Consider the following 27,380-nt stretch of genomic DNA (forward strand, 5'->3'; position numbering starts at 1 on the left):
GGTTAGGTTACAGTGCTGGTACAAGGGAAGTAAATCTAATCATTCATCTGGCAATTTAGGACAGCAAAAAAAAAAGTTCTGAAAGTATCAGGATAGCAATCAGACAGTATTACTCTTCAGCCTACAAAAGAGAATCATTTTTCAAGCCTCTTTCAGGAGTTTTCCCACTATTTGCCCAAACTGCAGTGGTTTTCTTGGTGCCCAGAGTAGCACACTAGATGTGCTTATCGTATGTTAAACAGTTTTCACTCGTTATAAGCAGGAAGACACGATGGCTCAAATCTCCTTTCTCGGAGACTTTTATAGGCACTGCAGTTAGCACGACACTGAGACATAAGCTGTTGACTTGACACGCATGTGCGAGATGTGCAAACACTGAATTTACTTTATTGCAGTATTCATGCTGATTATGCCCCTTGACGTGCAGGGCAGAGGGTAATGCCCCAAAAACCTCCCTTTTCCACGCACAGCCCCGCGAGGTGCCGGAACGGGCTCCTCAGCACCCCCACCCAGCCACCGCCAGGAGGCGACTCGGCGCCGCCATCTTAGGGCAGCCCCGCTCGGCGCCAAACTCTCGCGAGAGGCGGCGCGGTTGCCATGGCAGCGGGGCCGGGGAAGCGCCGCCCCCGGGCCGGGGCCCGGCCGTGGCCGTGCGGGGAGCGGGCAGCGGGGCGTGAGGGGGGACAAGGGGGTGGGAGGCGGCAGCCGCGCCCCGCGAGCATGTCAGGAGGCCCGGAGCAGCAGCAGGCAAGGGCACCCCGCGTGGAGGACGGGCACGCAGGGTCCTGCGGCTGCCCCAGAGGTGGCGGGCGCCGCCGCTCCGAGCTCTGCTGTGTCGCGACTGCTGCGCTGTCGTGACAGCGACGACATGAAAGAACATGAAATAAACGCTATGTTAAGCACAGAAAAGAGGACAAACACTGTTGTCCCTGGGTTGCCTTGCCAATATGCTTCAAATTTAACCCGGGGTTGCTGATTGCATCTCGTGGTCCATGAGCAGCCTGGATGCAGAGTGGCTCCTGTTTAATTTTTGCTAAGTGTTAAACCTCTATTTACTGATTATCAAGTTCCTCATTTCCCTGTCCCAGTCATTATTGCTTTGGGATTATTGTGGCATATACCTGCATTGCCACCAAAAGGACCGCTGCTATTGGTTTCCATTGCCTCTCCTGCTCTTATGTTAGCAGACTTGTATGATGAGCTGGATCAGAGGGCTGGCTAATGTAGCTGAAAACCAGACATTTTTGTCTTATGTTAGTTTTCTCTTCTACCTTTTCACCCAACAGTATGAATACCAGTAACGCACAAGAGAGGCACTGGGGAAACAGGCTAAGTCAAAGCATGTCTCCTGTGAGAGGCAGCCAAGAATAATGACACTGAAAAGGACTATGCAGACTTGGCCTAATTATTTTTCCAGACAAAAATAAAGTAAACCAAAGCAGAGGTAGCTCTTCTCTCTGAAAACAAGAAGAAGCAAGCTGTCCTGCTACAGACTTTTGATTTTAAGTTAGGTTGATTTTTGTGTGTTTTTTTTGTTTGTTTGTTTGATTGTTTGTTTGTTTGTTGTTTTTTTAGGATGAGGACTCCCATAACTCCTTTGTGGCAGAAGATAGTCAGCAGTGTGCAGTTCAAACAGGTTAGGACCCTTTTTGTTATTTCCCTACATTTTCACTGTAAGACCACTGTGGGTAAGAAGGGGGAACAGAACAGGTATCGGTAAGCATATAACTGTCAAGCTGTAAATTAAATTGGAGCTAGGTCTAGTCACACTTCATGGCTCTTGACCTAGGTGAGTGATTATCTCGGTCCCATCCTGCAGCATGCTCTTGATCACCAAGTACTGATTTGGTATTTTAGTAGCCAGTTATCCATTAAAGTTAAGTACTAACTAGAGTTTAAAGATCGGTTCAGAAGTTGTGTTCTCAGTTCATGTACATTTCACATATAGTATCATCTACACTTGGATCCTTGCAGTGAAGAGCTGTTGTTTATTATGGTGTTCTTGTTTGTTGTGAGGAGAAGTAGTTCTAGAAACCAGATCTAAGCTGATTAGTTTGTTTGTTTGTTTGTTTTGTTTTGTTTGTTTTGTTTTCTGGTAAAATAAGTCCTGTGGGTGCTGGTATCTGATTCAGACCCAAAACAAATTTAAAAGAATAAAATTTCCATGAAACCAAACTCCTGTCTTTTGGACTGTTCAAAGTGGGTAGTAGTAAGGACAGAGGGAAAGCTTTGAAAGGGGATCTTTTCCTACCAATGACAAAGACAAGTAATTGACTTTGGCCAGTATAGTGATCAGTGCACAGCACCAGTCCCAATCTCCAAATTACTAGTTTTTTATCAAAACCCTTTCTCTGCCTGTCATGTTTTCATTCATGTGGCTTATCATGACTTGGCAGGGTTCCTTGTGGACAAGTAAAAGCTCCCAGCTCCCCCAGCCTCTTCCAAATGTCTCTGGAGATGTACAAAATTCTCGATACCATCAGATTGTTCTCTCTCCTGTCATGCTAGCCAGTACTATCTCGTTATCGAATACACTGTTTGATAAGTTCTATAGGAATAAGCTTTGTTCCGTGTTTGTGTAATATTGTACTGTACAGATTTGGGCTTAGGCATTGAGACTGTAGGCCTTACCATAATATGCTAGTAATAAAAGCAGTAATAATAACAGATGTCATCGTTTTCTACAGGAACCCACATAAGCTATTTCTTGCTACAGTGCTCTGTGGTTTAATGAATTAACTGTTCATTCAATGCTACTTTTAAATTCAGTGTGATTTCTAGGCTAGAACATTGCATTTACGTTTCACTGGGATGTAATTTTATTGCGCCATGCTTAGTTATGTTAATTTCATGTAGATAATTTGTGCAGCCTGTTTCCACTTGAAAGAACAACAGAGACTGATGTGAGGGTTCTTTCGCTTTCTTACAGATTCTGTTTGTGCTGATCTTTTTCCAAGGGCAAAACAGATTCTGTTACCATCTGATTCAGAGGCAGAGGTTCCACACCTTCAGGAGCTGTCAAAGCCATCTGACTTACCACCTGTAGGTCAGTTTTCCCAGGTGTACTGGCCAAACCAATGTAAAGTCATCAGGGACAGAATTGAGCACATTGGTAAGTTACTGTGGTATGCTCAAAATCTTGCTTGTGGGCAAAGGGGAAGCACACCTTACATATAAATACAGCCAAGAATTTCTTGTTAGTATGACTGAGATCTTAAGAGAGAAATCACTATTAGTTCAGATCTAATTGCTACAGAAGAAGAAAGAATACTAGTGCAGTTAAAATTTTCATACATATGCTTAACTCACATCCTTTTCTAGCTCCCCTTTCCACTGCTCCTCTAGGTCCTCAGGTCAGTGGTTTCATTCCAGAGGTTACATTCTGGTGGAGGGGAGGAGTTGCTTGTTGTGAACTGTCACCCCCTGGAGTCCTTTGCTGGGAGAAACATAATGTTCATATTGATGATATCTTCTTCCTTACTCTGGGAACCAAATGACTTTGGGGGGTCATTTTTATATGTTTGATTGCTTGCTCTTACGTTTTTCTCTTTTGTGTTGGTCTGCAGCTCCATGTTAGACCTGAATTTTGTTTATATGGTATCCTTTACATTCATTAGATATTATTTCATTGTTCTCTTTGTTGTCCCTAAAATGAGTTTTGTCGAGCTCCAGGTCTGCATTTCTTCAGGTGACAATAGGAGAGTTGTTTATAGCCATAGGGTCTCCAGTGCCAAACTTGTGCCCTGTCCATTACCATCCTGTGACAGTACTCCTGTACCACATCCTGCATCGCCACTTCTCAAAGCCTGTTATTGGACCAGGCTTTTATTTCCCAAAGCCTCTGTCTGCTACTGAACCAGACCTGTATTTCGCACACTACATAATTCTGTCGGAGTTGCAAATATCTTGATATGCGCAGAGTAACTGCTCGTTTCTGTTGTCTGTATAAGCCCACAAAATACTACACAAAAATAAACAATAGTAAAGCACATTAGCCATGTACCTGGTCCGTTAGAGAGATTACTGTCACAGCTAAACTAAGTGAAACAAAGCTGCAAACAGATAAGAAAAGTTCAGACAGATTAAGCTTATCTTCAGTCCAGAGGTCTTGCAAACTCAATACAAGTTGTATGGCCTGTTACTAGTAATGTCAGTGTTTTCAGGGTTATATAACCATAACCATGACCATGACCATAACCATATAACCATATATGGTCATATAACCATATATTATAACCATGGTTATAACCATATATGGTTATATAACCGTAAACATATTAATGCCAACTAATAACTGCTTTTATGCAGTGTGTACAGAAGTCATACTGCGAACCTATTAGGAGATGATGAAGACTTGACCAGTTCCTGTGCTTTATAAATACAAACAATTGTGATTTGGAAGTAATTAGTAGAAATCAGAAATGCAGAGAGGTGGGACTGAGACATCTATGACTTTATTCTGTTGTCTATGAAAATAGAATATATTCAATGGAATGAGATGAGACCGCTGTGAGTATTGCAGGAAGGAAATGCCAACTGTCACAATGTACCATCAGTCAGGGTTCAACAAACAGTTCTTTGACATGCCAGGTGAATGTCCTGCGATTTGCAGGGAGGCACTTTGTTGTAGCCATGCAGTGTCTCTGTGGCCAGCAATCAGTGACTTCACTCTGTAGCTGGAGCTTCTGTTTTCTTAATGGTACCATGTGCTTAGAGAGAGCAGTACAGGAATTCTGAGTAACTGCTGGGCAAACAAGCTGTACAAAGAATGGAGGTAGGTTTGCACAGCAGAAGTTAGCCCGTGCACAGACTGATACATCTTTCTATTTAGAGTTATAGTGGAGATTTGTTCACAGATCAAAAAAATGACATTCATAATGGGGGCTCCCTATTCCCTTATGTATAACCAGAGTAAACAGAGTGAACTGCTTTTCATTGTGTTCTTCATACTGTGTAGACTCTAATACAATCTTCCTGCTCATAGTTAATCTGTGTATCACTTTTTCAGATTGGATACCCACTACCCCTGAGCCAATGTACACTCCAACAGGTTTGGAGATGATGCCGCCATACCAACCTCCTGACAAGGGCACTGTGGTTTATCTTGGAGAAGAAGGTGAGAACACCTTGAGAAATGTTGCTGTCAGCTGTAGGTAGATGAAGCACCTTCTTTGATGCCAATATTTTAGCTTCTTAATTAACCTAATTCAAAGCCTAATGAAATCAGTATGATTTTATGTTGTTATTTTTAAGCAGTTGGCAATAAATCCTTTTCCTATAGATAAGGAATAAAATTAGTTACACAGCAGTCTTATCAGCCATATGTTCTGCTCATGCTGCTAATGAACTCAGAAAACCAGCTCAGTTCAAGTCATTGTTCTCAGTGAATGACAGCATGAAGCAGCTGAAATGTGTTGCTTATAAAATATGAGTAGAGAAAGGTTACTTAACATCCAACCAAAAGAGAAAGTAAAAAAGATGAGAGCTCTACAACTACAGGATCACCACTAAAGTCTGCGTTGGGAGAAATTTTATTACCCTGTCTGCAACAAATGTTTAGCCAAGACTTATAAACAAAACCTGACCAGACTGGATCAGTGCTTAATTACAGGCACCACAGTCTGGCAAGGATTAACTAGACAGAAATGAAGGGGGTTGGTTGCCCTACTCCACCATCACCTGTTGATTAACAGAGGTTTATTTATTTTTATTTTTTTCCCCTATGTTTACTAAGTTGATACAATTGCCTTGAGTGAACTTGGAGCTTCTGGTGGTTGTTGATTTTGGCCCTGGGCCACTTGTGCATAGATAAGAAGAGATAATAATAGTTTTGCAATTCTAGGATAACTAGCTGTGGCCACAACATTTTCAGATGTGCAAAACTGAAAGGATGCTGACATCATTCTTGAGGTCAACACGCCTGGTAAAGGCTTGCAATATGCTAAAAAGTACCAGTATTTTGAAACAATGCTTATCTGGAAATTTGCTATCTCTGCAGAATGGGGGTATTAACCATCACTAGTAGGTTGCTCCATGTGGTAATCCTCCACCTGAATTAAGTCATACTGCTGACCAGGAAAACTGGTAACTGTTGTGTGTCTGGGAAAGAAGCAGTCCTCTGCAACCAGACCTGCTAACCTACTGTAAGGTATAAGGTGTAGAGGAACACTCTGAATCCCTGTATCCCACCTTTTTGAAAACAAGGACATTGATTTCTGTTACAATTCATTACTTGTCAGTCTTTAAAAATGTAACTTCCCACTTTGTGGGACAGAAACCCCCAGGTTGGTAGCTTTGCTATCTGAACTATATAGCAATAAACATAATTTTTAAAACCCTAACATCCTCTGTACAGAGGACATCTGTAGGGTAGGGCAGAGATACCTTACGCAGATTTACAATGTGAGTGCTACTTTGGCTGGCATGTCATGAGCCATCGTATCCTGAGGGAGGCAGCAGCTGCACTCTCCTGATTTCCCACTGAATTTGACTTCAACAGGAGCTGCAATGCAAGGAACTACCTGCTTCTGAGTTCTTGCAGGCCCTCCTAAAATCTAATTTAGGAGAGAAAAATACAATCCAGTGCTGACCCTCGTGAAAAAAAAAAAAAATCAAAATACCATGATAGAAAACTCAAAATTCTTCTAATGAAAAACCCTATGGATCTGTAGTAACTTAGATCACCAAGAGCAAGACACTGAATATTACATCCTTTGTGTATGGCAACAGCAAATGAGTGAATGGAAAAATGTCCTATAGCAATCTCAGTTTTGAATAACTTCTCTGAGTCATTGTCAGAGCTTTTCTAAAACTACAGGAGAGTACAGCTCATGCTCTGTGAGTCAGGATAAAATCACCAGCACCATGATTCTGAGTTCTGCAGCAGGATCTCTGGGCTCCTGGCTTTCAGCAGAGGAGATGTGTCTTCTTTCTCTTATTTTGTGGATACAGCTTGGAGGTACCCACAGGTAGCAAGAAGCTTTAATTAGCCAATTTTTCTACAACTTGGGGGCAAAAGCTTTGCCACTACGTAGAGCATCAATGCAGTGAAAGAAAAAAAAAAAAAAAAAAAACATTAGAAGTAATTCTTGCTTTAGTTCTGTAAAGAGAGGATCCTTTACCAATAAAATTATGCAAAGAGTATTCTGGAACCTAAATAACTTCCCAGCCGGAAAATTTGCTGATCTAGCAGTTCTTGTTTTTAATGAACAACAGTAATGAAGGTTGTAGTAAAAAGTTGAGTTATACCTCGGTGAGCCTCTCATCAGAAGAACAGTGGAAAAGGTAGCAGAACAGAGAAAAAGGAGATCTGGGCTCAAATTGTATGCTAAATGTGATGTGAAAACATCACTTACAATATGAAACTAACTGCTGCTAGGTCTGGGTCATCTTTTTGTTTCTATGCTAGAAGATTTCAATACAGAGATTTAAAAATAAACTGATGGCAACAGTTGTCAGCTACATATAGTTTCTGAGGAGAGAACTTCTCTGTGTGACTTGTGAAAAGACCTGGAGGAGCTGAGTCTTTTGAGTCCTTCCACCTAATTCAGTTGCTTTACCTAAATGCAGAATATGAATTGCCCTAAGCTCACACAGAGACACAAACGCACCTCCAAGACAGTCAGATTTTAGGCTGGCCAAAATGCTGGGAATAGGCAGCAAAATCTTCCAAGTCATTTCTTTTATGCTTACTTAAAGTATGTGTTGAAGCTCAGCTACATGCAGTTATCTGTTTCTAGAAGAATTTTTTGTAAGGTTGTACGTATTCCCTAAAATTGGCTCAGACAAAAACTGAAGACATTTGTTCAACTCTTTCCACTAGCTAACACAGCATCCTGCTTCATGTATTCCCAAGTGAGAGGTCTGTGCCCCATGAAGCAGGTCCTCCATCAGAAACTGGACAACACACTCATCTTTGAAGCACGGTTCGAGAGTGGGAATTTGCAGAAGGTGGTTAAAGTGTAAGTTTATAGCTTTTCCTTCTTTTATTACAACAGTTATTATCTGAGTTGTTATTGCCTGCAGCATGCTACTGGTTTCTGAGCAGGTTGTGTTTCTCTGGGTTTGTCATTTGTTTTACACTAACTGAATAAGCTTCAAAAGTTGTTCCAGCTAACCTTCACATGAAATGATCTGATAGCCATTTTATAGCACTGAATGATTTCTGTTGGTAATAATCACCCACCGAAATTCACACAGCTTTTCTTCAGCACCTCCTTTTCAAACATCGCATAGAGAACTTTTTTAGAAGTCCTAGTCATTATTAGAAGTCCTGAGGAAGACAGCGATTGCATTATTGACACACTCAGAGCAGTTAGGCATCTTTTCCTGGCAGCTTTGTAGGCTTTAATTTATGACAGCATAAATCTGCAAGATTTGCACCTGGTTCACCACAGAGTACTTCTTCATGGCAGCCTACATTACTTGACATTGTGTCATGCTGCAGTGCTAACCAGCATCACAACTGTTTGCCTTCTTTTGCCTATCAGTAATGACTTTGAGTACCAGCTGACCCTGCGCACCGACCTCTACACGAGCAGACACACACAGTGGTACTACTTCCAAGTCAGCAATACTCAGGCGGGGATGCCGTATCGCTTCACTATTGTCAACTTTACCAAGCGTAACAGCCTGTATAAACATGGTTTGCGGCCACTGTTGTACTCAGAAGCTGATGCTAAGAAGCACAATGTTGGCTGGCGAAGGACAGGAAATGAAATCAAGTATTATAAAAACAATGTGGGCGAAGGTGGACATCAGTATTTCTCACTCACTTGGACGTTCCAGTTTCCTCATGACAGAGACACCTGCTATTTTGCCCACTGCTATCCTTACACCTACTCCAACCTGCAGGAGTACCTGGTGGACATCTCTAAAGATCCAGAGAAGTCCAAGTTCTGCAAGATTCGCATCTTGTGCCGTTCCCTGGCAGGAAATATAGTGTATGTCCTGACTATCACCAACCCTCCTGAAAGTGGCAACGACACAAAGAGGAAGGCTGTGATACTAACTGCAAGAGTGCATCCAGGAGAAACCAACAGTTCGTGGATAATGAAGGGATTTCTGGATTACATTCTTGGCAATTCACACAAAGCTCAACAGCTCCGGGACACTTTTGTCTTCAAAGTGGTGCCAATGTTAAATCCAGATGGTGTGATTGTGGGAAATCATCGCTGCTCTTTAACAGGAAAGGACTTGAACCGCAAATACAAATGCAAGGTGAAGAAATGTTATCCTTCCATCTGGTATACCCGAAACATGATCAGAAGGTAACCTCATTTTCTTTCCCTCTTAAATAGATGATTTTCCTTTCCAGTGTCTCTCACTTAGCATGACTTCTCTCTGTCACTTATTGTTCTGGTATTATTTATATCTTTGGAGTGTACCCAAGCATTTCTGACTATTTAGTTTCCCTTCAGTTGTATTTCATAGAGGGCTATTTTTTAATCTGGTGTTCTGTAGGCTTTCCTGTAACATGTTTCCCCCCTCCTGGTTACAACCTGTATCTCCAAAGTGAGAGTTCTCATCAAAGCTTTTTCACCACATTTCTCCCCATTATCCTCTGCCAAGATCTTCTTATCAAAGTCCTAATGTTTCACTCATTTTCTTTTCTGGCATGAAACCATGTCCCTGAATGAATTTAGGTTAAGAATAGATCCCAGCTGTCTATTTGACAGAAAAGACTGTCAAGTTTGCTGTATGTTTTACTATAAATATGTTTGATTTCTTAGGCAGACCAAAGTCACATAGACATAAATACTCCAGATATAAAATTAAATCTTGAGATATTAAAGTAAATCTTCAGCAAGAAAACTTAGCTAGTATTTTTTTTTTGTTTTAACTTCTGTAACAAACTGACACAAATAGACCCTTGTGGAAAAAAAGAAAAAAAAAAGAGTCAGAATTAGTATATTTAATGCTTTCCATCCAGCACCATTTAAAACAGACTGTTTTAAATAAGATCAGTGTTCTTTTAAGTATATATTTCAGCATGTATATCCCTCACTTAAAGGAGATGAGCCTGTCCCTCTTGTTCTTTTCCATGAGAATTTCTCTGTCTTACTGTATTAAAACAGCCTGCGCATTTAATTACAGTGCCCTGGAATTAAATAAATTAGGTGTGCTGAAGTGCTTCTGGCCTTCAGATTCAGAGTCAGCCAAGTCAGACAGATAAATTTATTATTGCTTCCATCTTAGCTCTTACATGGTTTTCTAACTCCTGCCCAGAGCAGAGCCCCAGCTGACACACTGTAGTGCCATGACATCTTCTGTGTAGGACTCTGCTTCAACAAGAATTGGATATCAGGGTTGGGGGTTGCTAAACCCCAATATATCCACCTACAGATTTTATTTTAAAAAGCTAGTTTAGTGATAACACACTATAGAGTCTTGGCACATCATAAAAATTGTGACTTCAGCTTGAATAAGGGAAAGAGTATTCACTACATCATTCTGAGCCACTTATGCTTCAGTCTTGTAATTGTACAACATGTATTACTCATCATATGTACCACAGCAAAAGAACAGCAGATAAGAACAGGGGGTTTCAGCTGTACAACATGCTGCACATCCACAGAGGTGGATGCATATAACTGAACCTGAGAGTTAGAGGCTAAAAAAAAGGGGAAAGAGAGGAGAAGAAAAAAGACTGTGGAAAAATAAATACCATAAACACCATGCAGCCACTGCACAGTAGGAGATTGAAGAAATTATATGCAAATAAATAAATAAATAAATCTGTGATTTTAAAAGATGGTGCCTAGCTCTGGAATTCATGAAGATAGCTAAGCTGTGAAAGCTTATGAACAGATGGACAAAGATTGCTGATGTGTACAGTCATGTCTGTATTTCTGTGCAGTGACAAGTGTTTGATCCTGGAGGAGCTGAGCAGTCTGCCTCTAATCTAGCATTCTAAATGTTAAACTTAGCACTCAGAATAGAAAACTCCTATTAATTTCTTGCACTTTAGAATAAAAATGAGCTTCACTGTATCATGTTAGCTCAAACTAATACTTCTGAGGTGGAAAAAAAAAACACGCTTGTTAGCAAAGTGTATTCTGTGTTGTTCCATATTACAGAGTGATGGAGAAACGTGACATTTTTCTGTATTGTGACATCCATGGTCACAACAGAAAACAAAATGTCTTCATGTATGGTTGTGAGAGAAAGCAGCAACCAAAAGCACCGTACTTGCAGCCACGTGCCTTTCCTCTCTTGCTGAGCAAGAATTGCCCAGATAAGGTAAGCAAATGCCAGACCAGAAAATTATTCACTTGAAATTTCAAACACCAACTGTGATCCCTAAGTTTTTTCTAAGGTATCATATCAGCTTAGAGACTGCACTTCACCTAGTAAAATAATCTTCAATTGGCTAAAACTGGAAATGTTAGAAAAATGAAATTTTAACTCCTTTGAAGTTCCAGTACCCCAACATGTGTTGTGCTGAATTGGGTCACAAAGTTAACATTTTTAACAGAATGAAAAACGGAATATCAAAGTAACATTATTTTAATAATTTGAAAAACTAACATTAAATATTACTTATACATAAAGTCCAGCTTTGTAATATATAGTAGAACTAAAAACAACCAAGTAAGTAAGAAGCTAAAGAGGAAAAAAATTTCTAGGCTGAATCTTTTTGAATTGTTCTGTTGAGAATTGTGTTAAAATCACCATGTTTTTGTAAGATATTTCAATTTGGGAAAAAAAAAAAAGGAGGAAATTATTAGTATTAAAATGTGTAATATTCCAGCAAAACCTAACTGGAGTAAGCTTCTTTTGAACCAGAAAGGTGGTAAACGTTCAATAATAAAACAACACACAAGCTAACCTACTAGATTTCACTGCATACTTGCAGCTAATGCTGTTTTCCTCAGATATCAGTGATAGTAAGGTGGTTGTGAGTTCCAGATCTGTTACGTTAAGCTGTTGATCTGTTAACTCACAAGAAAACTGTTATGATTTTTTAGTAAATATGCACATTGGTATATAGCAAGATTTGTGGTAACTCACCTGTTCAGCAGTCTTACAAGATTTAGAAAGGGTAAGTACAGCCATGTAAAAAATAAGTGCAGAAGTCCCAGAAATCCTTAAAGTAAATTAAACTTCTGGTTGAAGGACTATTCTGTTGTTTCACCTATATCTTGGTTATTCCAGTAATAACAGTGATTGTCCTGAACTATATTGTGCAATATTCAAATAAGGTAGAGTGAAAACTCACAATTATTTTCCTGGTAGATAGGATATAAAAATATTTGCAGGGTTAAAATGAAATTCTTGCATCCTCCTATTTACGTCAAAGGCTAATAGTGTACCTGTCTTTTGAGTTCTCATTCCCAGACTGCCGTTTTAGAGTACGAAAGAGCAAAGAAGGTACAGGTCGAGTTGTAATGTGGAAGATGGGCATCAACAACAGCTACACTTTGGAAGCCTCTATTTGTGGCTCTAAGTTGGGTGAGACAATTCCCTGTAGCTATTCAGTAGGAATCATCATACAAGACCTTTACTTTTGCTTTTTCAGGGAAAGTGGTAGCTTAAGGTACCAACTCTTGCTGGTGTTCTGTCTTATTGGTTAGAAATGAATGATGATTGAAGATCAGATTTGAAAAAAAAAAACAAACCCTACAGCATGCACCTGGTGACCTTTCAGGCCACCACCAGCATTATTACATATCTACCGTGAAGCAACAATATTAATGAATGGCAAATTCAAAGTAGTAACTAAAATAGTTGTATGGGAATCAGTTATCAGGAAGAAAATCCTCAATAAAAAGAAATACTGTTGGTGCTGAAAGTAATATAATGCATAGTTAATCCACTCTGAGTGGATAGATTTGTCCGTATGGGCAGAACAGTGATCTGTAATGCTATCTGTATAAACTCTGGCAGTCATAGACCTTTCTGGCATTTGTCAGTGAAGAGTTTGCAGTCAGCCACCATCCTGAAATACCACAGCTCACAGTCAGCAGGATTACTGACATTTCTATTTCTGACTTGCTCCTATTGATGTTGCAGGCTGGAGACAAAGCACCCATTTTGATACGAAAGACTTAGAGTCAATAGGACAGCATTTCTGTGATGCTCTCTTGAACTACTCTGTTCATAATGAGGTAAGGACAGTCCCTCCTAGGCCTTTTCTCCTGCCTCTGTTTATCCTACTGTGATAAAACATAATACTTAATAGGGTTACAGTAGTAGTAAATTTGATAATGCCTTTCATTAAAGCAGTCAACTAAATATGTGGTGTGTCTTATTATCTGTGCCTGAAGGAACAAGAGAAAGTAGTGAGACAGCAAACTAAGGTGAAATCTGAAGTCCTCAATTCTGATTTATACTGGGATTCCAGGTAACTTAGAACTATAAAGATATACCACAATTTATTGTGTGTTCTCCACACTGTGTAAAGAGTGCCAAGTAAATGTTAGAAGTGTTATTAACATTAGATTTTTAATACTCACGCTTCTTAATTTAACAGTCCTTTGTTATATATATATATATATATATATATATATATTATGTATATACATATATATGTATATGTATATACAAACACCATATGCAAACCTTAATGATTGGAAATAGAGCTCTGTATCCGCCCAAGGTGCCCCTCCTGAGGAGAAAATAAACTGTATTGGTGCAGAGCTTGATCTGTTGCATCACTTGAATAATTTTTTTTTTCCACCTTAGATTTTGCAGAGCAATCTAGCCATGATACAAAGTCTATTGTTTTAGTTTTTTGTATGTGTAATTTCACTTACCGTGGAAGATGCTAGTGTGATTCCATTTAGCCAAAGGTTATAATTTCAGGGTAATTTCAGGTACAACAACCAAACAATACAGTTCTTAAATATGATCAGCTCCTCCTGTGCCACTACTGACTGTGAGTGATAGTATGATTAGTTGTGCAGGTGATTTGTGTGAGCTGGGCATATATGTGCTATACCTGTAGCCCTATGGACATTTCTTTGGGAATAAAACTTTAATAAATTTCTTTTCTGGGGAAACACTGATGGGTTGGATCTATCTCATCTAACTTTAGGTGCACAGGGTATAAAAATTAAGAGCTGAGCTTCACAACTAGTACTAGAAGTGCTAAATAAAGAAAGACACAAGATCCTAATGCATTCTCAGACAACTAAGAGAAGGCTCTCTGTGAACAAAGAGAATGATGTTCTGTGGGAGAATTTAGGAGGAGAGGGATAAGACATGTGAAGTAGAACTAAAAGAAAGCTGGGTAGAAGAAGGAGATGCCACCTCAACAAACCAGATCTCTTCCAATAATCAAGCTTTCTCTAAGATGACACCCACTTTTTGCAGGTTAGCTAGCTGTAGGTTATCTGTAAAATTAAAATGTGGATCTGGAAGACAGGCATGCAGAAAACATATCGCTACAACTAGAGATACTACAGAAAGCACCCGGTAATGGTTGAAATTACTGCTGCAAAATACAGTTTGCAATTACCAAACTCAGAAATTAAACACAACAATGCTCGTCTTTCACAGCAGTCAAACTTCTGACAGCTCAGACTCCTGTGATCTTCCTGCACACAGGCAAAAACTAGGCACTAAGGTATGCTATGAATTTTTCTTAGCTGTTTACATCTCTGACCTGAATGCCACTAGGAAAGAATAACTAGCGTGTAATAGGATCTATTTTGAAGAAGCTTGGTATTCAGTTGGTGAGAATAATAATTAACAAATTAATCAGGTAGCTGATAATTATAAACCACTTGTGTAATCTGTAGATGTAAGGTCCAAATGAACAGTGCAGAGCAATACTATTATTTAACAGCTTAACCCAAACTGTAAAAAAGGTGGTGTTTTAGTTTCAAAGAAAGGCAGATACCTACTAGCCAGGATCTTCCATGCAGATGTACGATCAGGGTGAGGAGGACATCAGCTTTTAGTACAGAATGTATACATTTGTACGCTGATGTCAGCTATACTTTGCAGGCGCTCAGTTCAGTGTTCAGAAGTTCTCTTGTCATGCATACAGGCATGTTATCATTCTGCTGCTAAGTGCTATCAGCAAAAGACTGCCCCATTGCCTATTTCTTATTAGTAGGTAAATCTAGCCCCAGATTTTACAGTGTTTTCACTGGAAGACAATGAGACATTTTATTTTCCTGAAACATGTATTTACTTGTTTCAGGAAAAATAAAATATACTTTACTTGAATTTTACTTCATTCGTGTTTACTTTATGTTTATTTCTTTGGTGACTGTGATTGGTATAATACTCAAAATGTTTGCTGCAGATAAGCAAAACACACTTTTGTGAGTATATTATTTTCTTATCCAACAATAATAGTTCCTGTAAATTGGTACTTCCTGTTTATGTCATAAATACCATAAACAACAGTAAAAGGGGAAACCGTAATACCAACTGAGTACTTAAGGATGTATAAAACCGAAGTGACACCCTGTAGCACTTTTCAAAACATGCTGATAAGCATTTCAGATGACTGGGCTCGTGGACAAGTTGCATGATTTGGAGTTTTAAGTTTAGTTTTCGTTAACGACAGATCGAAAAAAAATGTGGTCAGATGTAGCAGTTGTGAAAGTGCTTTGACTTCTAGTGTTTACTCACAGCTTGAAATTTCTGCCTCTGTTCCGTTCTACGCAAAAGAACCAAGCAAGAGTTTCCAGTACTAATGTTATTCCCAAGAGTGTTTTAGTCACAGGACATCTAACGCATAGTGAGTTGGGTGAAAAATCTCCTTCACAGCACAGTAACTGATAGCAGAGGGTTAGTGAAAGTACAGAGAGGAGAGGGAAGTATTGAGATAGTTTTTTCCTTAGTGTACCTTCTATCTTGTTTGTTCTTATAATGCTACCTTTAGGATTCAGTTTATTTATATGTGAATGATAAATTGGTGCATTTCCCAGCACTGGATTGAAAAAAAAAATCATGAAAACTCTAGAAAGAAAATGTTAAATGGGCTCTGAAGTTAGCAGCATTTTCTGGTTAGTGCTAAGTATCCTGGGCCTTCTGGTGCTTCTCAGGTCTTCATAATTTCTTGCCCTACCTCCTCTCATCAGGCTGGCAGCATGCCTATGCTTGTAGGGTATGACAACCTCAGATCTCTGTGAAAAGCGTGCCTAAAACTATGAGCCTTTCCATGACATTGGGTAAAAATAGCCTTGTATGTGTCAAAAGACTCACCATGCCAGTGTGTTTGATTCCATTTTTTTTCTGATATCCTTGAGTGCTGTTTCCCTGTGGTCTATACATTCAGATTACACATTACATTGATTTCAGGGACTTTCAAACTCAGAAGAAGTGGAGGGGTGTAACACAACTTTAGGTAACTGAAGCCCAGACAAGCACAGAGAAGACCACTGCAAAAAGTTAGGGTATTGTTTCTCATCATTTAGCTTAGTCTTTAAACCTGGTAGACTTGCTTTGTAGTAAACATAAAATAAACATCAAAGAACAAAGAAAGACAGGTGCGTTCCTAGAAACACAGAACAAGAACAAGAAGAACATTTAGTAAATGTTGTTTCACAAGAATATTTAATAAAGCTTAATTGCTTCTGGGTCTGTACTCAGTCTAAACAATGTCATTCAGCTGCCATTGGTTTGCCTGCCAATACCTATGAACAACAGTTCTGTACATAGTGCAAAACTGTTGGCTAAGTGGACCTTCACTAGGTCCACGTCTGTGATTTCTGTACTGAAGCAGGCAAAGACTAATGTCTCACGTGATAAATCGAAGCACTTTTGTTGTATGTATAATAGGAGAAAAACACATCCAACTAACACTGTAACAACAGCAAGATGCTGTCAGAAAGTAAAATTTTATCAAATGAGTTTGAATGAATAGTACATCACAATTCCTGCAATAAATTTCTTACTTTTGTCCTTCCATTGATTATGCATGTTTTGCCTTATGGATCTTATTCAGTGACTAATTTAAGGTTATTAGATCAAAAGACTTACAGAAATTTCCATTGCTGTTCTTGATGGATTTCCTGTAGAAGTACTTAAAGGCATTTGAGAAAGGTGAATAATGGAATATCATAGATACAGTAGAAATTTGACAAAAATCCATGCTGGAGCTGTACATAGCCCTCAATTGCACTCTGTTAATATTCAGCCTAGAAAACTTTGTGGCCTTCAGATGTAAAATAGTTACTGTTACTGTGTCCTAGAGAAAGCAAACTGTCATTTGGAAAGAAGTCGCATTAATATTTTGATGGGTAATACTCTTTTTATGTACATATACATTATAATGCTGGCTGCTTTATGAATGTTTTCATTGGTTCAATGATAGACCAGTGCTTCCCAAGCTTTTTGTATTTTGTGCCAGTCTTTCTTTTCAGAAGGCCCAACACTGGAAAAGCAGAGCAGTGGCAATTAATACTACTGAGAAACCCTGCCTTTCCAGGTTCCCAGACTAAAAATAAACCTCCCAAATTGAGGAGGAAGTGAGGTCCCTTGTCAGCGTGACATGTTTGTGTCCAGGTTCGTAAATATTTGCTGAGCAGAACAGCATAAGGAATTCAGTCTTGAGAAGCTTGCTTACATATGTTCATTCTGGCATTGTGATTATCATGTTTATTTACAACTTCTTTTTTTTTGTAACTATAATATGCCCCAATTAATCAAAATGGTTGCATACTATTTTATGTGCAGAAAGACAACAAAACATCAGGAGATCATTTTAACAGTATTGCTAAGGACAGAAATCATGAAAGCAAATACGTGAGTATTTTTCATCCCAGTGGAAACTTGTTTTGTTTTTTTTTTAACAGAGACCAATGATATATGACACTTCAACCACTGTAACTCTGGAATAACAATTTTGTCACCAGAAGTCACCGATACAGAACAGCCATCTCTCTTTCTTGACAATTGTATCTAGTTTACGCCGCAGATGTGAAAGTATTAGCATCAACAAGTCTGAGGCAGGAAAAATTGTAAAATTCTCTCATGAATGTATTATTTGATACATTTAGATCTCTCTCTCAAGAAATATGCCTTAGAGATGGAGACTATACCAGCTCCCCTTCCGTCTCCAAAACTGCTAGGATATCACTCCCTTGGCTGGACCACTATCACTCCTAATCTTGTTAAACACAATTTTTGCCACGTCCATTAAAACATTTTCTCTTGTGGTTTCCTGTCTATCTAACAAAGTGCTGTAAAGAGAAAAGAAAGGGAAAGGTAATTCTAGGAAAACAGGCAATAAATTTCCTAATTAACTTTGGGATTATTACCAAGCCCCAGGTCTGAAATACTTGTGTTTGCATTATTCATAAACTGTGTCATGTCCCTTCATACCGTTCAGATGTGTTACTCGGCATGTATTAGCTGGTCTAGCTACTACCCCATGAGATTAATTTTATTAAAGTGTCAATACCAGGACAATTGTTATAAGATCTAATCTTTTTTAAACATATCACTTCTCCATTATTGTTGTTCAGCACTGTATGTAACTATTTAGAAAATGTGGGCCTTGTTATAGTTGACAAACACCTAAGAATTCTAGGTGGAAACAATGTAGTCAAATGTTTTGTTCCTACTTTCATTAAAAGGAATTTAACTTTTTTTTTTTTTTAAATGCTGAGCATCCAAAAACTTGAAATGTGAACACAAGTTGCAGAGTTTTCAAGCTCATGGAAATCAGGCTAAATATTGAATTACTAGAAAAAACCTATTGCATATTAACTCTTTTCCCACTAATTATTGAACCCTTACCAAACTTTTCCTGTCCTAACTTAGTTGCATACTCCCTGAACAAGCCATAAAGAGGTTGACATATTAATAATACATTTTTCTAATTAATTCTTTTGTTGCTTGTTACTAATTTGCTTATGTTTCTGTTGTGTCTTACAGATGCCAGGCACTGAAACTCAACATAAGATATTTCAGGAATCTGACCCAGTAGAAAAAGGTAAACATTATCTGTTTTTGTGGGTTTTATGTTTTGTTTATTATTTTTTTTTTTAATCTTAAAATCTTAATTAGTCTTTCTTTTTTTTTTCTTTCTATAATCCTAAACTCCAGAAAAATTAGCGTTCCAAGAAAGATAATTAGAGTTCATTGGCTGCAATTTCACTCCGTCCCTGCAGTTGGAAGAGCCAATTTTTCTTTCCTTTAAACTGTCTTCACATAATTACATTTGGCTTTACTGTTTGGGAACAGGCTCACTGGAGAAAAACTGAACTTGAGGCCAATTCCAGAGAACTGAACAAATAAATATGTACTACTATTGGCAATAGGAGACACACGTTTGTAATAATGTGCTCATTTGGAACAGAGAAACTAGAAGAGAAAACATTTGTTGCAGCAATGCTCCAGACTAAATCAAAATTTAAAAAAAAAAAAATCTTCATTCCCAAGAACAGTGTAAGATACTTCATATACTCAACAGTACATCCAATCATTGAAATATAACATTTTGATTTTGGTTTTGCTTGTCTTTTGTCATAAACAAAACTGTTCTGAAATGTCAGTACGATAAAAAAAATATACTCTTAAGTAAATACACCTTTTTTGTTCAGTAAATATGCCTTGGCATGCAAAAAAATAAATATATTAACAAATTACAAATGGAAACCCCTAATGACCCAGTATAAATTTTAGAAGTGTAAAATTAATGAAAGTTATTAAAAACATGAGAAAAATATAGCAGGTAAATCTGAGTTTAATGTGAAAATTTTCTTAAAGATCAAGAAAAAAAGATCATTTTAACAACAGTAGGACTGCATTGCTAGAGATATTGCTCAGAACAAATGATAAAGCTGTTAAAGCTGAGAAGAGAGGCATGTTTAATAAATTCCACATGTAGTATGTGAAAACAGGAAAGCTGATACACATGAGATGGGTGAGGTACCTTCTATCAGTCTGTTACAAAGGAACACATCGAACAAACTTTCTTGGAATATCCTAAAAGCTTTTTATGTAGCTTTTATTCAATCCAGTAATTTAAGGATAGGGTTCGGTAGAGTTTTTGTTGGGGTTTTAATTGAAAATGTTGCTGTGGACAGAGTATTGGAAAACAATTAAATTTGTTATGCTTAATGTCACACTTCAGGGATTCAGTTATCTAAAGAGCCATGAAATAATCCACCATCAAGTACTCAGAGATATACAAAACAAGTTAATCTGTGAAGAAAGTAGCAAAGTAGAAATGCCTTGAACAGGACAGGAGGCTGCCCGTCCTCACTCCACATTGCCATGTCAGCGTTTATTTATTTTAGTCTTTTTTAATTTACTCCAACAAACATCTCTGAGTAGTATTAATTACAGCATCAAGTCACTTCTTTTTTCCTAGTTCTTACAGCTCATGTTATTGGCAGATAATACATTTCTCTCCAGTTCTGACCTCTCCTACAGTTAAACAAGTACTCTGAGGATTACAAAAAGAAAGAGGAATCTTTTCATTGAAATAAGAGCTTTAAAATAATTTCTAGGTGTCATGTCAGCAAATTACAGAGAACAGTACCTCAGCCATTATTTTCAAGAGCAGAATTCTAGAATTCCTTGACCAGGATTGGATGAGATGTAGTCATAGATATTATATGCATTTATATTGAGACACACACATACACCAAAAAAAAAAAAATAAAGCTGTGAGTTTCATAGATTCATATGAAGCTATTACACATCAGTTGAACATGGGAATGTGAATACATATTACTTATTCTCTGGCTACATGAAGGATATTGGAATTTATTCTCAAAAGAGTCTTCATACATATAATGTATGAAGGTCCTGCTGGGGGTCAGCCTCTTCTCACAGGTAACTAGCGATAAGACTAGAGGGAATGGCTTCAAGTTGTGCCAGGGGAGGTTTAGGTTGGAAATTAGAATAAATTTCTTCTCAGAAATAGTAGTTAGGCATTGGAACAGGTTGCCCAGGGAAGTGGTGGAGTCACCGTCCCTGGGGGTGTTCAAGAAAAGGTTGGATGTGGTGCTTAGTTAGGGACGTGGTTTAGTGGGTGACATTGGTGGTAGAGGGACGGTTGGATCAGATGATCTTGGAGGCCTTTTCCAACCTTAATGATTCTGTGATTCTATGATAATTATCACACTTTGGAAGATGAAAATCTAATAATGTCATACTGTAGCAGTATGTTTTGGCAATAGCTTTGTGCTTGTTTCTAAATTGCTGTCTCGTGTTTTTTCACACATACAGCCAGAACTATTCTACTTTATGACTACTTTGTTTTTGTCTTAGAGAACGTAACCAGGAAAAAACAAAGTCCTGTGGTAGCTAGAAAACTAACCAATAAATACTTGGTTAGTGAAAGGGTTTCTAGGAAGGTGACACGTGAGCCACCTGTGGTATGGAGGGAGAGAGGAAGTAAAAAGTGACTCTCTCTCTGAGCCTCTAAGTTTGGGCACAAATAATTGCATTAATATTGATTTCTGGGATAGGCAGCGCCCATTCTGTTAAGTACATTTAAATATTATAGCTATTAGGGCTTGCCTGCAAAGAGGAAACTGATAAAGAACTTGTGTACTGACTAATGTTTTTGCAGTCTTGGGAGACTTTCTTCCCCAGCTGCAGCTGTGTTCCTAGCTGTTGTGTAGCATGCCCAAGGGTAAAAATAAAACATATCACATGCTTCTAGGTTTTCCTGGAACTGGCCTTACTTAGAAAACAAGAAAAAAAAAATCTTGGCTCTTTTTACTTTGTTATTGTGTTTTTAGATCTGAACTGAAGTACTGTCTCACAGCCTGTAAAACGCTTTACATCTCAGAATCTTTTTCTCCCTCCCCCTGTTCTTCAAGAAATGTTAATACTGGCAGGGTGCATAGTGAAGGCAGATGCTCTACGTGTACCTGAGAGGAAACAATTTCTAGCCTAAAGGTCGCTGTGACTCAGGTACTTTCACTCCACCTGCTCTGGACCCCTGTTCAGCTGCTGCCTAAACACAGTGGCATCACCACGCTGGAGGCTGCAACACTGCTTTCAGCTTCCCAGGGTGCTGGGACTCTGGCACTTCTCATGCCCCAGAGCACCTTGTTCTTACACAGCCAGCTGTCCTGCAGTGAACACCAGCAGATAAGCTGCTCATGAACATATATCACCTGTGAAATTCAACTGGATAGCACCACCTCTTCTGTCCCACTCCCACCCATGCTGCTTGACCAGTGTGGTTCAACATAGTACTCATGCACTGGAGATGTCTGTTATGATTCTGCCAGAGTGAACCCCACACACAGTGCAACCATGTGCACCACTTTCAGAAGTGGATGGGTATCTGTCAGCCCCTTTCAGTAGCCTAGAAATTAGGGTGTTTACCAGTAAGAAGGACAGCTGTTATTTTTTTCTTCAGTTCAATGGATTCAAACGTGCATCTGCCACTTCCCTGTGGTACTCTCTAAGCTCCACTCTTTCCAGGTGTGGATTTCCTTTATTCTCTTCTGGTCCAATAGAGCATCTACACTTATTGAGATTGACCCAGAGAGTCATGCAGTCAGAAAAAGAGAAACACAAAAGAACATAGGATGCTACATGACTTGCCAGCCTCCACGTAATCCCTGCTCTGAAGACTGAATTTAGTCCAGTGCCATTTGAATGCCCCACTGCCTTGGAGCAGAGACAAGGACTGAGGACGTGCTCTTGAGCAGAGCTGCATGCTTACCAAAACAAGACCATCTTGTTGCCTTTGGCACCTTCACTTCCTGACTTATGGTTTAAAGGATAGTAGAAGAGTTTCACTGGGAGTTGTATGGAGTGTTTCTATCCCAAAATAGCCTTTGTTTGTCAACAAAGAATTGGATGTGGGGATCTGAGTTGGAATCAGCTCGATACAAAGGAAGCCCTAATCTCCCCAACTGGCTATCCTCAGTCTGTATTTTAGTCATCTGGCTTGATATCCACAGATGTCTGCTTACTATAATTCTACTTAATTCAAGTCTTACTAGCCTCAGCCAGTCATTGAGTCTGAACTGGCTGTGACAAAATTTGGATGTTTCATTGTGTTGTTATTTTTCTCAGAGATATGACATGCAGTTTCGATATTTTTTATTTTTTTTCTTCTTTTTTACAGTAAAATTGCCAATTACAGCCTCTGCCAAACAAGTAGGAAAGGATTTCAGGTAGGAGAGTACTATATTTTACAAACTTGTAGCATTTTTCACAAAGCAAGAGTGAGAGAATGTTCCCAGCCTGTTTTCTCTCAGACTCCAGTCTCTTCCTTTTTCATATTCCTCTGACATTGTGCATCTTTTTTTTTTTTTTTCCACTCACAAATTAAGACAGGGGTCCTTGGCCACTTCATCCCATGGTGGAGACTGCGGTGAATGGTGATGTTAAACATTCAGAGAATCCTTCATCCTCTAGCCCATCTAGAGCACCAGACTCCCTCCTTCGGCACATGGTCCCCCTTCCCCAGCTTTGTTGGACTCACAGGGGCACAGGCACTGATCTGGTGCTTTGCTTGAGGAAGGGATGATAGAGCCATTCTGTTAGTAAGAAGCAGTGAGAAAACAAAGGCCTAGCATGGCTAGGTGACACAGATAGTCTAAAGGGACATGTACTGGTTTTATTATGATTTGCTATCTGATGCACTTAAAATCACAATATTGTTGTGGTGCTGGTGCTTAGGTCATTACTAGTGCACTCCCTTCACTTAGAGGTTCTGGTGATTTGGCAATGAACCATAAAGGCAATACTTTTATAGGGACATGTAAGACCCTGTGGCAGTAAGACTGGCAGTGTTGACTACTTTCACAAATACCCACCTACTGATAGGATAAAATGTTCTGTGTCTTGCTTAGTGTACACTTAGCTGTTGTTGGGCAACAGAAAAAAGTGAAATTAGCTAGCTAGTTAGATGGCAGCAGATCCTGCCACAAACACCATGTGGAAGAAGATACATTCATTTGTTCACACTAAATAATTCACACATCTGCTTTGCACCTTACAGCTCAGACTTTTTAACACAAACTTGAAAATAATAGCCTTTCTCCTAGTAAGAGAGAAAAGAAATGTCTTCAGTATCTTTCTTTACTTCTACAATGGTAAAGTAACCCTCTGCTGCTTCTACAATGGGTACTTCTGTCTGGCTCAGAGGTGGTAATGGTATGGTAGCTACATGATGCTGACACTAGTCTCAAGGCACTGTGATGGAATTGTGGTTCTGTGGAGTTTGAAATACAGTAAGGTGTTTTTTTTTCTCTCATATGATTCTTAGCAAATGCTTCAGACCATTTTGACTGTAATGATTTTCCCTTCTAGGCAGCCATCTTTATGAATATCTTGTCATGAATTTGTATGTAGATAAAATATTTTCTGTCCTGACCTCTGTGTGTTTTAGCCCAGAGAGACTCACCCATGATGCTGAAGGCAATGGTAGAAATACATCTGTGCCACAGAAGTCAAGAAAAAGTGTGTGGCCTGATATAAACCTATCCACAAGAGAAAGTTTCCGTTCATCCAGCTTTAATCTGATTTCCCAGAAGACAAAGAAGCACGATGGCAGAAGTGTCTCCAGCTCTTCGGAGAAGACATTTCAATATTTAAAAGGTTTCTCAGTTATTGTTGTATTCTAAAAATACCAAACAATTAGGATTTACTTCTGTTAGGTGGGTTTCTTAGTCTAGCTATCTCAAGATACTGAAAGCTGTAAGACAGGTGCTAGTAAGCAGCAATAGTGCTGGAAAACTACATGCAGCTGACACTACAGGGGACATCGGAATAGGTTTTATGGAGTTTCCTAGCTGAGACACTAAAGGTCCAGAAGCTCTTTAGCCTCTTTGTGAACACCTCATGGAAAAGCACTTGAAAAATCTCAGCCTAATAATGAAGTATAATGCCTTTGACCCTGCACTTCTGTCCTCCTGCAGTGACTGGTGGGAGAGGCTCTAGCCATCAGTTCGCAGCTGGTCTTATGTATCAGCATGCCATGAAGGGATGTATGATCTGATTATGTGAAATGTTGGAAATAACCATTTCATGTAAGTCAGTAGAATATCATAATGCTGGAGCAATAGACACAGGTCTTGTGCCTATGGCTGAAATTTCCATATTTTAATACTAGTTTTTGAATTATGCCGTGGCTGTCCTTTAGTAAAAGAAATGTTTGTGCCACAGTACAGCGGCTTCATGTGAAGGAAACCAAAGTCATGACCTTTTTTTTTTCACTTAGTAACTCACTAGCAGTTGATATGGGTTTGTTTTTTCCTCCTCTTTGGCTCAGGTCATGATCGTATTGCAAAGAGCAATTCCAAAAAAGAAGAAAGGAAAATGGAGAGTCTCCCTTTAAAGCCCGAAAGACTCAGGAAAAACTGGACAGCAAGCCAAGATGTAAATTGTAGGAAGAGTAAATCCTGCCAGGCACGAAACACATTGCAGTTCTCTCTGCCCTTACTGCCTCAAGCAAAGAACAGACAACCTGCTGCAAAATATCAGGATGTGTATTGGAGTCCCAGTTCTTCAGCCAATGAAGGCCCATGAAAGAGTATCATCCATCTGGTGTGCTTAAACAATTCCTAAAACAAAGTAACATTTATCTTAAACAATGCCTACTGTTTCTGTATGGCAGACTCCACTTCCAGAAGGAACTGTATAAATAGCTAATGACCCTCCACCTTCTTTTTTTTTTTCCTTTAACTCTATTTGGAAGTTTTCCTTATATTCACCAGGAGAGTGATTATTCACCAAGCAGCAGAAGTCACCATCCCCTGATCATAGTGGAGAAAGTGGAGCCATAAGCCATGAAAATCATTTCCCCTTTCACCAACAAACCAAATAAATTTTACACACAGAAACATTTGACATAAAATCAATACACAAATCATGGAACTCCTTGCTAAAGGATGTGGATGCAAAAATGGATTCAGTTGGACATGTGCCTTAAAGATAGACCACTGAGAGTTTTTAAATAGACAAGCCACATATGGCTTGGGAAATGTCCTCAGCTGACAAGAGTAAGAACCTAGGAGAGTACTTGGAAAAAGTATATGTTTGTTCCATTCCTACTCTCCCCTGGGCATCCAAACAGAGTCATCTTGGAGACAGAGCGCTGTGGTAGGTGGCCCCTTGGTCTAAACCAGTATGACTATTTGTTACAGCCATACGCCTGCATAGTTTGTGTCATCTGGGGGGGACATAGTACTGTATGGACACCTGAGAAAATGAAATAAGATTAAAAATATGGTTCTTTAAACAGGTACTGGATTTTGTCATCTTTAAGTTTTGCAGCACTCAGGATTGTCTATTGAGTGATTCAGTAGGCTCCCTCACTCTGCCTTGTCTCTATCCTTAGAGCATACTCCATTTTATTACAAAAATTGTAACCTATTGCTGCAAAATCAGGGTCATCACACGTTTAGCATTTGAGAGGAGACAGGCTAAAATTGCCAGTAATAAAGTAAATAAATAAATAAATAAATAAAAATTATTTTTTTCTCTGCAAAGAGAAAGAATTGGCCAATTACTTAAAATGCCAGGTGCCTTAGATGAGTAGAAAAACCTTACACTGTAGTCATTGAGCTGTGATGCTGTGGTGGTTCTAACGCAGGTGGAAATGTAGGGTGTGAAGTATACACAGGATGCAAGTGCACTCCAACCTTTCTTCTCACCAGCCTAAGAACTCCCACGGGAATCTTCCAGGTCCATCACAATGGGGTGGTATAGATATATATAGGCATCTATATCTGAGAGTTTTTTTGGAATACTAGAGGGAAGACAGTTGTTCCGTGGAGATTTCCTCAGGAACAAGGACCAGGGTCATGACCAGCTTCTGGGAAGCTAGTCTAGTAGCTTACTCTTAAAGTAACAAGCTAAAATGAGCAAAACACATTTGAAAGTCCAGCTCAGGCATGCTTTACTTGTGATTGCTAATGCTACTGTAACTACTGATTGTGTTGCTGCCTGTGCTTTAACTCCACCATGAGAAACCGAGAGCTGCAGCGCAGTTCATTCCTCTGTAAAGCCACGTGAGCCTCTACTTAATGCACACATGCAGTCATTTCTATTTCAGGATACAGTTCCAGGGAGAAACAGTTGCACGGGAAATTTGGTTGAAGTCTGCTCCTGGGAAGTGCTCTCCTTTCCCAGCCACAAGCACCAGGCCCCAGCACACCGTCTGACCTCTCCCACCCCCAGTCACGTAGAAGTAGAAGCCCTCCTCTCTCTCCGTGACAGAGATGGGAAGGGGATCCGCCACCCCCCGAGGAGGACAGTGGCTCCAGGGGTAGTGCTGCAGCATGATGGGCATGGCCTGGCTTGCTGAGGGAGCAGGCCCACTCTGGCAGTCATCCCGATGGCCCCAGCAAACAGGAGCCCAACACAAAGCAAGGGTGTTTGTGAAGGAGCTGTTTGTGCCTTCTGCCCATGGCAGCAAAGCAGCAACCTCCCTGCGGGTGTTGAGGTCAGCAAAAGAGCTGTCTGGCCTCCGGACCCAAACCATTCGCCGT

General features: G+C 39.4%; 1 protein-coding gene across 6 annotated transcripts; it reads left to right on the forward strand.

Moving 5' to 3' along the window:
* Nucleotides 1–625: 625 nt before the first annotated feature.
* On the forward strand, nt 626–26,217 carry AGBL3 (AGBL carboxypeptidase 3). 6 transcript variants are annotated; one of them, XM_072035994.1, is made up of 16 exons: nt 626–747; nt 1,576–1,636; nt 2,930–3,112; nt 5,009–5,116; nt 7,823–7,961; nt 8,490–9,269; nt 11,079–11,241; nt 12,327–12,453; nt 13,015–13,109; nt 13,269–13,345; nt 14,503–14,569; nt 17,638–17,706; nt 18,841–18,898; nt 23,009–23,057; nt 24,278–24,486; nt 25,160–26,217. In XM_072035994.1, the coding sequence occupies exons 1-16, from the start codon at nt 721–723 to the stop codon at nt 25,414–25,416; spliced, it is 2,469 nt and encodes an 822-aa protein (XP_071892095.1). In that variant the 5' UTR covers nt 626–720; the 3' UTR covers nt 25,417–26,217. The 6 variants fall into 6 exon arrangements, 5 of the variants coding, with proteins under 5 accessions (XP_071892095.1, XP_071892098.1, XP_071892099.1 ...); XM_072036000.1 differs by having other exon boundaries at nt 689–747; nt 2,958–3,112; XR_011808373.1 differs by lacking the exons at nt 14,503–14,569; nt 25,160–26,217 and having other exon boundaries at nt 24,278–24,367.
* The last annotated feature ends 1,163 nt before the right edge of the window (nt 26,218–27,380 follow it).

The sequence above is a fragment of the Anas platyrhynchos genome, chromosome 1, assembly GCF_047663525.1.
Source record: "Anas platyrhynchos isolate ZD024472 breed Pekin duck chromosome 1, IASCAAS_PekinDuck_T2T, whole genome shotgun sequence".
NCBI lineage: Eukaryota > Metazoa > Chordata > Aves > Anseriformes > Anatidae > Anas > Anas platyrhynchos.